The sequence below is a fragment of the Babylonia areolata genome, chromosome 2, assembly GCF_041734735.1.
Source record: "Babylonia areolata isolate BAREFJ2019XMU chromosome 2, ASM4173473v1, whole genome shotgun sequence".
NCBI lineage: Eukaryota > Metazoa > Mollusca > Gastropoda > Neogastropoda > Buccinidae > Babylonia > Babylonia areolata.
The window spans coordinates 29237733-29251420 of NC_134877.1; the positions used below are offsets into that span (position 1 = coordinate 29237733).

The following is a 13688-nucleotide window of genomic DNA, read 5'->3' on the forward strand; positions in this document are numbered from 1 at the left end:
GTAGAAATTTTCATTGGCAATTGCTCTTTAATAACTTCTTGATAAGATATAAAAAATACACACATCTGCTAGCCAGAGGCTTGACCAGCAGCATATTCCAGTGTGCTTAGTTAGGTCTTGAGTGCATGCATATATATATATTTGTGTACCTATCAGAGTGGATTTATTCTACAGAATTTTGCCAGAGGACAACACTCTTGTTGTCATGGATTCTTTTTCAGTGCACCAAATACATGCTGCAAACTGGACCTTGGCTTATCGTCTTATTCAAATGACTAGACGCTCAGTTTGATTTTCCAGTCTTCTTCTCTTCTTCTTCTGCGTTCACTCGTATGAACACGAGTGGGCTTTTACGTGTATGACCGTTTTTACCCCGCCATGTAGGCAGCCATACTCCGTTTTCGGGGGTGATTTTCCAGTCAAACCTGGGAGAAAGGCTGAGAGCAGGATTTAAACCCACACCCTCACGGACTCTGTATTGACAGATGAGCATCTTTACCATTCTGCCACAACTGCATCAGCATGTCCACCACCTGACTGCCAAGGTGCACAGTGATGCAGATTCAGGCCAATCCCATCAGCACTCAGGTACGCTCTTCAAAGTTTATCAATTTTTTCTCAGAACGTCAGAGCTGTGCACTTTCCAAACGCTTTAGGAGAAAGGTGGCAGAAAGGTTAAGATGCTTATCTGCCAATATAGTGTCCTGCTCTCGCCATTTCTACCATGACTGGAAAATCAAACTGAGCATTTGGTCATTCACACAAAACAACAAACTGAGGTCTTGTGTGCAGCATGCACTTGGTGCACTGAAAAAACCCCCACAAAAAACCCACACACACACAAAAAACCCACGTCAACAAGAGTGTTGTCCTCTAGCAAAATTCTACAGAAGAAATCTGTTCTGATGGGTACACAAATATACATGCTTGCACTCAAGGCCTTACTTAACATGCTGGGTTATGCTGCTCATGAGCATCTGCCTAGCAGGTGTGGCGTAGCGTATATAGATTTGTCCGAACACAGTCATGCCTCCTTGAGAAACTGAAACTGAAACAAGACTTTATATATGTTTCAAACTCCATTTTCTGCACAAACCAGAACTCTAAAAAAAAGAAAAAAAGAAAAAAAAGAAAAAAAGCAAGCTAACTGTGAACAAAGCCATGCCATTACCATTCAATTCCCAAGCTAATTGTGAACAAAGCCATGCCATTACCATTCAATACCCAAGCTAATTATGAACAAAGCCATGCCATTACCATTCAATATTCCCAAGCTAATTGTGAACAAAGCCATGCCATTACCATTCAATACTCCCAAGCTAACTGTGAACAAAGCCATGCCATTACCATTCAATATTCCCAAGCTAATTGTGAACAAAGCCATGCCATTACCATTCAATTCGAGCAAAGCACAGTGACCACTTTTTGTCTTCAGCTCTTTCAAGCATGTAAACATCCGAAATGAGGCTAGACGTGGCCAACTCCCAACGTGACCAGTGCTTCGCTGCCTCCAGTTTTACTTCCTCATCACTGCCGGTCAGACGGCGGTAGTATGCACCCATCAGATCTCGACGTTCTCCCTGTAGAGGACAAACATATGCAGGTTTTTTTTTTCTTATATTTTTACCATATGCTTTGGTCTGTCAATAAATATGTTACAGGTTAAAGGTCCCATAGTCATACATGGCCATTGGGGCAGTGAATTCATACCCACTGTGTCTAGGGCTTAGCATAGGAAGGTGGGGCCCAATCCTCTCCTTCCGCTTTTTTTTTTTTTTTTTTAACCTTCCCTAACTGAAGTCTGGTACCCATTCACACCTGAGTGATGAAAATGGGAGTAAAGTATCTTTCACATGGACACAGCACCCATTAACACCTGCGTGGAGTGATGAAAATGGGAGTAAAGTGCCTTTCCCATGGACACAGCACCCATTAACACCTGCGTGGAGTGATGAAAATGGGAGTAAAGTGCCTTTCCCATGGACACAGCACCCATTAACACCTGCGTGGAGTGATGAAAATGGGAGTAAAGTGCCTTTCCCATGGACACAGCACCCATTAACACCTGGGGGGAGTGATGAAAATGGGAGTAAAGTGCCTTTCCCATGGACACAGCACCCATTAACACCTGCGTGGAGTGATGAAAATGGGAGTAAAGTGCCTTTCCCATGGACACAGCACCCATTAACACCTGGGGGGAGTGATGAAAATGGGAGTAAAGTGCCTTTCCCATGGACACAGCACCCATTAACACCTGCATGGAGTGATGAAAATGGGAATAAAGTGCCTTTCCCATAGACACAGCACCCATTAACACCTGGGGGGAGTGATGAAAATGCGAGTAAAGTGCCTTTCCCATGGACACAGCACTGTGCTGAAACAGCCTAACCGACTCTGCTACAGCAGCTCCAAATATACATGGACACCACGAGAACAAAGGACTCACCCTCTCAAACAACGCAACCCTCTCTGAACCAAGATCCAAGCCCTGAACAAGCTGAACTTAACGCAGACATGCACGTATCAATGTCCACCCTGAACAACTTGAACTTGAAACAGACATGCACATATCAATGTCCACCCTGAACAACTTGAACTTAATACAGACATGCATGTATCAATGTCCACAATGTTCTGCCAGCTCAAAAAGTCAATGAGGGCAACCATAATTATGTATGCAAGACGGTAAACAATTATTTGTCCAGCTTACTCTGGGAATGTAGTCTCTGAACTTTTCAAAGTAGTCTGGAAATATCATAGATGCTCCGTTCTTGTCTTCATAAAACCACTCCAGCTCACGCCTGAAAACCAAACCATTTTGTTAGTTCAAATACCAATTCAGAATGAAAATGTGAAAACATAACTGCTTGGAGAATGAAAGGGAGAATATTCTGTCACCAGCTTTCATTTCACTCTCAAATCCTCCCCTTCGGTGAAACGTGTGATCATTAACTTTCAGGAATGAAGCTTCAGGTCAGAGTCATAAAGGTGCTGCTCTGAAAATATTGGGATGCTCAGCAATTACTTTGATAGTATTTGTTCACTGCTTTGGGATGCTCAGCAATTACTTTGATAGTATTTGTTCACTGCTTTGGGATGCTCAGCAATTACTTTCATAGTATTTGTTCACTGCTTTGGGATGCTCAGCAATTACTTTCATAGTATTTGTTCACTGCAAAAGCTTTGAAATTTCTTTTTTCTCTCTGTCACTCTATTACTCTCTGTATCTCTTTCTCTCTCTCTCTGGCATGTTTATCTTATGAAGCAAGTCAAGGTTTGCTTCTGGGACTAAAACAGCAATACATGCGTTTGTCTGAAGGAGGCCTGAAGTAAAGACTGAAAGCTTGTGACAGACAAAAGATGATGACACAGTTATTATATAGCAACTATCCTCAATCAGAGACCAAGCTCTTTCCAAACACAGGGTCATTTGCACAACAGGCTACCTACCTGGGTAGAGCCGACTGATGGCTGCCAATGGACGCTATCATTCGTTTCCTGTGTCATTCAATCACACTTCTGCCACACACACACACACACACACACACATACAGATATGTAACATATTGTGCAAGTGTTGTGAATATCAATTTAAATTAATTTTTTTGTTTAATTTTATATTTCTTGAAAAATGTATTTGTATTCCCCTGTGACAAGGACAGTGGTACAGTCAATGACATCAAAGCATTGAAACATCAGTAGAACGTCAAAGCATCAACGCGTCTCTCTCTCTCTATGTCTCTGTGTCTAACTAACCATCCAATCTCCTCCTCACCCCCCCTCTCTCTACCCACCCCTCCACCCCTCCATCTCTGAATTCCTCACGCACGCAAACAGCTCCTTACAATCAGGGGACTCTTACCTTCTCAGCAGAAAGATGCCACGCAGGACAAGGGCCTTAACTCTGTCCGGGTGAGTCTGAGCGTAGGCCAGAGACAGCGTGGAGCCCCAGCTGCCCCCAAAGACCAGCCATCTGTCCACGCCCAGGTGCTTCCGCAGGGTTTCAATGTCCTCCACACTGTGCCATGTGGTGTTGTCCTACACAGTCTTTCCTACATTAATGTGTGTGTGTGTGTGTGTGTGTGTGTGTGTGTGTGTGTATGTGTGTGTGTGTGTGTGTGTGTGTGTGTGTGTGTAGTGCATGAGTGTGTGCATGTTTGTTTACACTTTTCAATATTTATTTATGCATTAATTTCATAACCATTGTTGTTAATATAATTTGTATCCTATTTTTTGATATTATTTCATTTTATGTCATGTAATTTATCTGTTTATTTATCTCATTCATTTTTGTTTTTATTTATTATCTCAAGTTATCAATTCATTAATTTAACTACTTATCCATTTATTCACTTTTGCATCTTATTTAACTTCATTTATTTCTATTTTTCCTCAAGCCCTGATTATGCTGCTGGTCAGGCATCTGCTTAGCAGATGTGGTGTGGCATGTACGGATTTGTAAAAAAAACACAGCCTCCATCACCAGCTTAATGTTTTCCAGTCTCTTCTTCTTTCTTAACTGAAGGAACATAACAGTTTTTGAATAGTTTTCTTTTAATAACAATTCTTTCATAATACATTAGACACACATAAAAACACACACACACAAGCCTACAAAATGGAAAATAAATAAAGTTTCAGTTCAGTTTCAAGGAGGTGGTAAAGGGTACAAACTGGCCCATATGTGCTACACCTCATCTGCTTTGGAAAAAAAAAAGAAAAAAAAGATGAGGATGTGGGTAGTGGAAGCAGATGCCAGTACCTTCGCAAAAACACAACCATGCTGGTTTATACAAAATAAGTAAAAAGCAAATACATCTAAATGAAATAGAATGAAAGATACATTGAAGGCTGATACGAGTAAAATGAGAATGAATTAGAATAGAATAAACAGAATAAATTCTTCTCTTTTATTCATGATACAATGGACACACAGAAAAATAATTCAAATAAATGCACACACACACAGGAAAGTGAAATAAAGCCAGTTTTTTCTATAGTGGAAGGACCAGGAAAAGACAAAGAGTACCTTTAAACAATTTGGAAATAAATGTTGGTAATGGAGTTTGAGGTATTGTAGTCTTGCTGAATCCACATGCAAGATAAATGTATAATGACAACATCATGAACATGTATAACACAACAAAAACATTTATGTATTAAAATCTGTTCCTTTGTTTTATGATCAAAACAAGAACCCAGAAGGAAGCAAACTCTGTCAGAGGCTCTCTGTAAGCACATTGCTGTAATAATACCAGTTGACACTGTGAAAAACATAAAATCAGACTCTTGCCGGAGTCTGCACTGGTGGGCCATAACTGAGATAGCATGTGTAATATAAAAACTGTCCTTCATTAAAGTAATGTACAGGTGTGTTTACATATGCTCAGTTAAAGTAGTTATGGTCAGCTAAAGTAGTGCAGAAGTGTGTTTACAAACATTGAAACAATCAGCCAAAGAAGCGTACAAGTGTGTTTGCATATGGTCAGCTAAAGTATGTGTTTACATATGGTCAGCTAAAGTATGTGTTTACATATGATCAGCTAAAGAAGCATACAACTGCGTTTACATATGGTCAACTAAAGAAGTGTTTAAGAGCATTTACATACAGTCAGCTAAAGTAGTGTAGAAGTGTGTTTACAAACAATCAGCTAAAGAAGTGTACAAGTGTGTTTACAAATGATCAGCTAAAGCAGTGTAGAAGTGTTTTTGTATACGGTCAGCTAAAGTAGTGTAGAAGTGTGTTTACAAACAATCAGCCAAAGAAATGTACAAGTATGTTTATATACAGTCAGCTAAAGAAGCATATGTTTATATACAGTCAGCTAAAGAAGCATACAAGTGTGTTTACATAGAGTCAGCTAAAGAAGTGTAAAGGTGTGTTTACAAATGGCCAGCTAAAGAAGTATAGAAATGTTTACATATGGTCAGCTAAAGTAGTGTATAAATGTGTTTACAATCAGCTAAAGAAGTGTACAAGAGTGTTCAAAAACAATCAGCCAAAGAAGTGTACAAATATGTTTACGTACAGTCAGCTAAAGAAGTGTACTAGTGTGTTCACATACGGTCAGCCCAAGAAGTGTACAAATATGCTTGCATACAAGTCAGCTAAAGTAGTGCACAAGTCTGAATACAAACAATCAGCTAAGAAGTGTACAAGTGTGTTTACATGCAGTCAGCTAAAGAAGTGTAGAAGTATGTCTACATACGGTCAGCTCAGCTGCAGGGGTGGAATGACCGCAGCCCCTCTGGTCAAAGAGGATGATGCGATAGGCCTCAGGGTCAAAGAACCGGCTGTCACAGGGAGTGGTCCCCCCTCCTGGACCCCCATGGCTTTACAGGTGAGCACAACAGATAACAGCTTCACATTATGTCATGGTTTTTTTTTTGTTTTTTTCTTTTCTTGTTTTTTTCTTCCTGATTTTGGTGTGTACTTGTTTTTAGATGTATGTTTTGTTGTGAAGAGGCTGTTTGCCGTGTGTATTGGCGTCATGGGTGGGTGGGTGGGTGGTTTCCAATGTTCCGTTGCATGAGTGTTTTCTGGCTCGTGCTTCTGTGTGTGGGGGGGGGGGACTGAGGGTGGAGGGGAGTGCTGATGGAGGAGGCAGGGAGTGGGGAGCGAAATATAAAGCGTTCTGAGCAGCATTTCCGGAGAAACGCGCTGTATAAATGTCCATTATTATTATCATCATTATCATTATTACAAGTGAACATGACAGATACAGCTTCACATCATTTTATGTTGCCTGACTCTACAGGTGAACACAACAGATACAGCTTCAAATCGTGTTGCCTGGGCCTCCATGGCTGTACAGGTGAACACAACAGATACAGCTTCACATCATGTTGCCTGGGCCTCCATGACTCTACAAGTGAACACAACAGATACAGCTTCACATCATGTTGCCTGGGCCTCCATGGCTGTGCAGGTGAACACAACAGATACAGCTTCACATCATGTTGCCTGGGCCTCCATGGCTGTACAGGTGAACACAACAGATACAGCTTCACATCATGTTGCCTGGGCCTCCATGGCTGTACAGGTGAACACAACAGATACAGCTTCACATCATGTTGCCTGGGCCTCCATGACTGTACAGGTGAACACAACAGATACAGCTTCACATCATGTTGCCTGGGCCTCCATGGCTGTACAGGTGAACACAACAGATACAGCTTCACATCATGTTGCCTGGGCCTCCATGGCTGTACAGGTGAACACAACAGATACAGCTTCACATCATGTTGCCTGGGCCTCCATGGCTGTACAGGTGAACACAACAGATACAGCTTCACATCATGTTGCCTGGGCCTCCATGGCTGTACAGGTGAACACAACAGATACAGCTTCACATCATGTCGCCTGGGCCTCCATGGCTGTATAGGTGAACATGAGATACAGCTTTTCATCATGTCATGTTGCGCCCAGCTGACTACAAAGGAGACATTTATGGGCTGAAAACCTGTAAGATCTCAGAGCCAGTCAAACAGAACACAAAATAATGCTGAAAGGTCCATTAACCCCTAGGCTGCCTATATGACGAGATAACTCATCATCGCAAACATGTACGCTTCGCTGCCACAATAATGAGATAACTTGTCATCGAAATATTCTGACTTTTCCCTGGTTTGCATTCAGTTTGTTCACAAAAATAGTGGTAGCTTTAGCTTGGAGAATCTTTCTAGATTCTATTCACAGCTAGAAACACCATCTTCGTCATGAGGCAGCCCTTTATTTGAATGTTTTGGTTGGGTTTCTCTTGCAGTGTTTCCCTGGCTCCTCTCCTCACTCGCTCAACAAAATGTCGGACTGACGCCGTGCTCAAGACATGCAATCGTGGCAAACTAAATCAACCAAGATTGCTTTCTTTAGCTGATGTTTAAAAAGAATTGAAGCATGAATTTGAAGAACAAGAAGACAGTGATGAACATTTATAGGACGATTTGATAGAAAATAAAGGGAGCAATCAAGAGAGTGGCCATGATACGACTATCAATGAGTGATGCTGGCTGTACAGCTGTAGCAGACAACAAAAACTGAAAAAGTGACCGAATTATTAGCAAGACACAGTGTGAGCGATTTTCTTGGCACTCAGCCAGCGTGGTCTGATGAGAACTGGATAAAGTGTCCGTGTAAGAGAGGTGAAGAGGAGGGGGTGGAGATTGAGGGGGTGTGGCCTCACATCCATATTATCATTTGGAGGTCACAATCTGATAATGCATTGTGTATCTATCTTTTTTAATTTTTTTTTTTATTGTGGTTGTTCTAGTATAATTTTGCATGTGCAGATATCCATTTGTCCAGAAAATATATTTTAGTGCAAACTACCTGACTAATGTTTGTAATGAACAAGTTGAAAATGTGACAAAAAACAGAAAATGTGACAAAAAAAACAAAACACTGATTTCAAAACATCAGCATGTCACTAAAAATGCATAAAATGGGAAAACATCACGTGTTTTGTATTCTTTATTCATTTACCTTTCAGAAAATGTTTCCTTTTATGGGTCTTTCTCCACTAACAAAGAGCACAGAATTTTTTTTAAATTTATACCCGTTCATTGTGAAAAAACCCTGGCAAATAGATTTCACTTAAATCTTATTTTCCTGGCACCGAAAGGGTTAAAATGACACCAGAAAGACCAGTTCAGCCACATTTTGCTCAGTCAGCTGACTGGGCACACAGAGATTTGGTCAGCGCTCTGACACATGGAAAGAGGAAGAAGCCCACTCGCATCTGGTACCCTTTCTCTCATGACGTTCTTTTCCTGATAAGATTGTCAGTTTGATTATCTAAACTACTAAACTCCCTGTCACATCTATTGACAAACTTCTCTTTCTAAATTTATCAGTATCATAGATTAAGAGTTGACAGGCAATTTCTTAATATATTATTATATGGCTTAAGCAACCAAAGTCAATCTTTCATTATGTTGACAAAACTATCTGCTAAAAAAAAAAAAAAAAAAAAAAAAAAAAAAAAAAAATCAAACACTCTTATATTTTTTTCTTTTTCTTTCTTTTTTTTTTTTTTTTCATATTAACAACAGAAACAGAATTGTTGATTTGTGGAATTGTTACTTCATGGAATGAAAGAAATGAAATTATGGTGCTTAGAGCCTCACCGACCACTAAGGCCATCTCAAGGCTATCGTCACGTTAATAACTATGTTATTTCATGGAACATTCTACTGTTTGTACAAATGCATGAACACTTACCACCATTGCTAATCAACCAGATTAGAATAGAGAACTAGCCATGAATATTCCCTCAGTGCACTTGCTGACTTTTGCTTTTTCTCTCTCTCTCACTTTTAACAAAAAAAGATTCATGACTGCTTTGTTCCTTTTAACAAACAAGACCCTCTATACTGAGCAGTGAAACTGAAAGGCTACCATTGTATAAGCAGCAACACTAGTAACAGAAGCAGTAGGAGAACCGTAGCTGCAGCAGTAGCAGTAATACCAGTGCAGTAGCAACAGCAGTAAAATTAACAGTCGTAGAACCAGAGATGCAGTGGTAATAATGACAGCAGCAACAGCAGTTGCAAATAGTAGTAACAGCTGTTGCAGCAACAGAAAGAACTCAATGAGCAGTTGTAGTACTTATTAAGTAGTATACATTAGCTTGTAGTTGTTGTCATCAGAACAGCACTAAATAGTAGTAGAAGCAGAGAAGCAGTGGTAATAACAGTAGGTGCAGCAGCAGTTGAAAACAGCAGTAACACTAACAGCTGTTGCAGCAACAGAAAGCCTCAATGAGTAGCTGTAGTAGCATACAAATTATGATAGCTTGTAGTAGTTGTCATCATGACAATTAAACACAAGAAAGGCAAGGCCTTCAAGACTCACTTGTGATAAATTACGTCCCCTAGCATTAATTACAGAGTAATTTCCCTTTTTTACTATCTGCACCAAAACGTTTGCAAAATAAATAAAAATTCCATGCTTAGCAAAAGAAGTTCCTGTTTGAACAAAAAATGATAATAATGACTCCTCTTGTTGTTGTGTCAGAATAAAAGGTCAAAGTGCCAAGTTTAGAGAATACAAAAAAATATAAATATAACAGTAAATGCAGTTTGCATATAATTAGGCTTCTTTTTTTATTATTATTATTTTTGTGCCCATCCCAGAGGTGCAATATTGTTTTAAGCAAGATGACTGGAAAGAACTGAATTTTTCCTATTTTTATGCCAAATTTGGTGTCAACTGACAAAGTATTTGCAGAGAAAATGTCAGTGTTAAAGTTTACCACAGACGCACGGACACACACACACACAGACAACCGAACACCGGGTTAAAACATAGACTCACTTTGTTTACACAAGTGAGTCAAAAACAATAAGACAAAGAAAAGACAACATACATGAAGACCACAGGATTGCCAGTGCTGCTGCCATACTGCCAGTATTTCAGGGTGTGGATATCGGAGACTTTCAGCCACCCTTCATCGTAGGGCTTAGTCGCTGGGTACTTTGTGCGCAGATCTGGTGTTTCCTTTGCCATCTTCCTGCCTTGACACAGAGCAAAAAAGTCAACCTGATTTTAATGAAATGGATGTGTCTTCATATTGTATTGCATGGCATTGTGAACACTGTGTTGTGTTGTACTGTGTTGTGTTGTTACTTTTGTCAAAGCAGACTTCTCTATATCATCATTCTTCTTCTGTGTTTGTGGGCTGCAACTCCCACGTTCATTTGTATGTACACAAGTGGGATTTTACATGTATGACCGTCTTTACCCTGCCATGTATGCAGCCATACTCCGCTTTCAGGGGTGTACATGCTGGGTATGTTATTGTTTCCATAACCCACCGAACACTGACATGGATTACAGGATCTTTAGCGTGCATATTTGATCTTCTGCTTGCGTATATATACACGAAGGGGGTTCAGGCACTGGTAGGTCTGTACATAAGTTGACCTTTGAGATTGGAAAAAATCTCCACCCTTTACCCACTAGACGCCATCACTGAGATTAAAACCTGGGACCCTCAGACTGAAACTCCAATGCTTTAACCGCTCGGCTATTGCGCCTGTCAGACTTCTCTACGTGAAATTGTTCAGGCTGGTCTTGCCAGGGAAAGCATATCGCCACAGTACAGTACCACACTGTTGTTGTTTTTTTCCTGTCTGCAAGTGTATCTGTTTTACAATCAAAGTGGAATTTTTTCTTCTACAGAATTTTGCTAGGGAGGATGCTTCTCTCTTGACATGAATTTTATTGACTTATTGCTACCAATAAGTGAAAAAGGCCACATTTGCCGTTTGGGCTTATTTAACAGCCAGATCTTCAAAGAGTCTTGGAAGACAAAAATACTTTCAGTTTTTTTGTTTTTGTTTTGTTTTTGTTTGTGTGTGTGTGTGTGTGTGTGTGTGTGTGTGTGTGTGTGTGTGTGTGTGTGTGTGTGTGTGTGTGTGTGTGTGTGTGTGTGTGTGTGTGTGTGTGTGTGTACCACTAAGTCATTACTTCCCAGTAGGAGTTATGATTTCCTTCACTACAAAGCACTGTACAGCAATGTAACAACTTTCATTTTCGTTTCCATGTCTGTTTTTCACATAGATTATTAATATTTTCAGGGTTCCAAGATAATTATCAAATTGCAGCTTAATTCTGTAATCTGTTTTGTTGTTCACTTTACTTACTGGATTAACTTCATTAAGATATTTGATTGCAAATCCCTACTTACTTTCTCATTTGTAAACATTATGAATCACAATTGTAAAAACGCCACCAAAAATGCAACAGCGAAAGCAGATGACCAGAGTAAGTAAGAACTTTTACTTATCTTGACTGTGATATTTTTTGTAAAACTATATAAAGCTCTGGTGTGATCTCACTTGTACTAGTTGGAGTATAGAAACACAGTGTGGTGTCTTTGTAATCTGAAGCAACAATCTATTGCTGCAGAGAAAAGCCACAAAACTTGTACACAAGTGTTGGCACATATCTTATAATGATCAGTTTAACTCATTCAGAATTATTTTCCCTTTAGGGCATAAAGATATGTGGTGATCTCATTGAGATACATATATGTATATATAAACTTTTCAGTGGTCATGTTCATGTATCGTGGGATCAGTTCTTCTCTTCACATCAGTACAGTTCCACAAGAAATACTCAGGTCACTAATGTATGGCCACCACATTTAAAATAAGCACCAGTTATGAACTAATTCATAAATCAACTGGACCAAAAAAAAAAAAAAAAAAAAAGTATGAAGTTTTTCCTTTTTCTTTTTTTCTTTTTAAGAGAGAGAGTTCGACGAATAAATAACTGTGACTGAAGCGTCGCACCTTGACCAAATATCTACCAAAATTAATATGAAACAAAGATGGGACTGTATAAAAGCTTCAAAGCTTGCTTTGTCACTGTCCCACGACCGGTACAGTTACCCCCTTTGTCTCTCTCTCTCTCTCTTTGCTGAGGGAGAGAGGAAATAGAAGACAATATAAATGAAGGGATGTCAACATTCTAGAATGAACAGGAAAAACATTGCTCAGACATAGGCTCTGACAGACAACAGACCTGGATGAATATCGTAAACAGTTCTTTTGTGCGGTGCCCCAGTGACCGAAGACAAAGAAGCCGCCCACCTGCTTCGTTGACCAGCCAGACGATTAGAGTTGTCTTCTCTTCTGGAGCAGACATTCATTCGCCACAATTCACTGTTATCAAAGACTACCTCGATCCTTTTCTTGTCTGTTTATTTGTCTGTCTCTTTGTCTGACCCTGTCTTTGTCTGTCTGTTGCCTGTCTGTCTGTGTCTGTCTGTCTCTTTCTATGTCTCTGTGTGCGCGGGCATGCGCGCGCGCATGTGTATCAGTGTGTGTGTGTGCCAGTGTGTGTGGACGGTGTGTGTGTGTGTGTGTGTGTGTGTGTGTGTGTGTGTGTGTGTGTGTGTGTGTGTGTGTGTGTGTGTGTGTGTGAGTGTCACGGTGTGTGTGTGTGTGTTCAAGTTGGGCGCGCGCGTGCGTGAACGTGCTCACGTGCGTACCTGCAAGTGTGTATGTGTAATATGGTATCCTAGACTAAAAAGTCAATCAGGTTCAGAGGAGAGCAACGAGAATGGAACCAGAACTCAGAGAGTTAGAATATCACTGTGACAGCCCGGGTTGACACAGTTAAATCTTCTTTCATTGAATTACAGGCGCTTTAGAGGATATGGTATGATTCAGGTCTTCAATTAAGATCACTGACAAAACTGATGATATTGACCTTATCATTTTTTTTTCAACCAGTAACAAGTCTGATATAACCAGAAACTCAAATACTAACCTTCATACTCAGTTTTGCAGGACTAATATCCGGAAATCATCTTTCAACATCAGAGTTGTTAAAGGTTGGAATGCACTGTAAAATATTAAGCGATTCCGTCAAAAATGTTCTCGGTTGACAATGATTCTGGATCAATAGTCCCGAAATATGACTGATGAATAACGTTATTTAGCCGCCAAACTAACATGCAAATGCAAACCCTAAAACCAATTCAACTGAACTAATGTATATGTATTTTATATATACAAAGAATTCAGGGCCGTGAAAAGGATTAAGTTTTGCCCCCGAATACCACGGGTACCTGTGTATGTGTATGTGTGTGTGCGTGTGTGCGTCAGTGTGTGTGTGTGTGTGTGTGTGTGTGTGTGTGTGTGCGTCAGTGTGTATGCGCGCGCGCGCACGAGCGTGC

At 40.2% G+C, this 13688-nt stretch overlaps 1 protein-coding gene across 2 annotated transcripts in view; it reads right to left on the minus strand.

Moving 5' to 3' along the window:
• Positions 1-12608, minus strand: part of LOC143279393 (putative proline iminopeptidase) — a 17606-nt gene extending 4998 nt beyond the window's left edge. Inside the window, exons 1-6 of one of the 2 annotated variants that reach the window (XM_076583432.1) lie at positions 12530-12608; positions 10368-10515; positions 6210-6333; positions 3863-4038; positions 2711-2801; positions 1393-1580 (exon numbers count right to left, since the gene is read on the minus strand). In XM_076583432.1, the coding sequence (XP_076439547.1) occupies positions 1393-1580; positions 2711-2801; positions 3863-4038; positions 6210-6333; positions 10368-10507 (719 nt within the window). In that variant the 5' untranslated portion in view covers positions 10508-10515; positions 12530-12608. The remainder of the gene's footprint in view (positions 1-1392; positions 1581-2710; positions 2802-3862; positions 4039-6209; positions 6334-10367; positions 10516-12529) is intronic. The other variant, XM_076583433.1, reaches the window with a different exon arrangement.
• Between the last annotated feature and the right edge of the window lie 1080 nt (positions 12609-13688).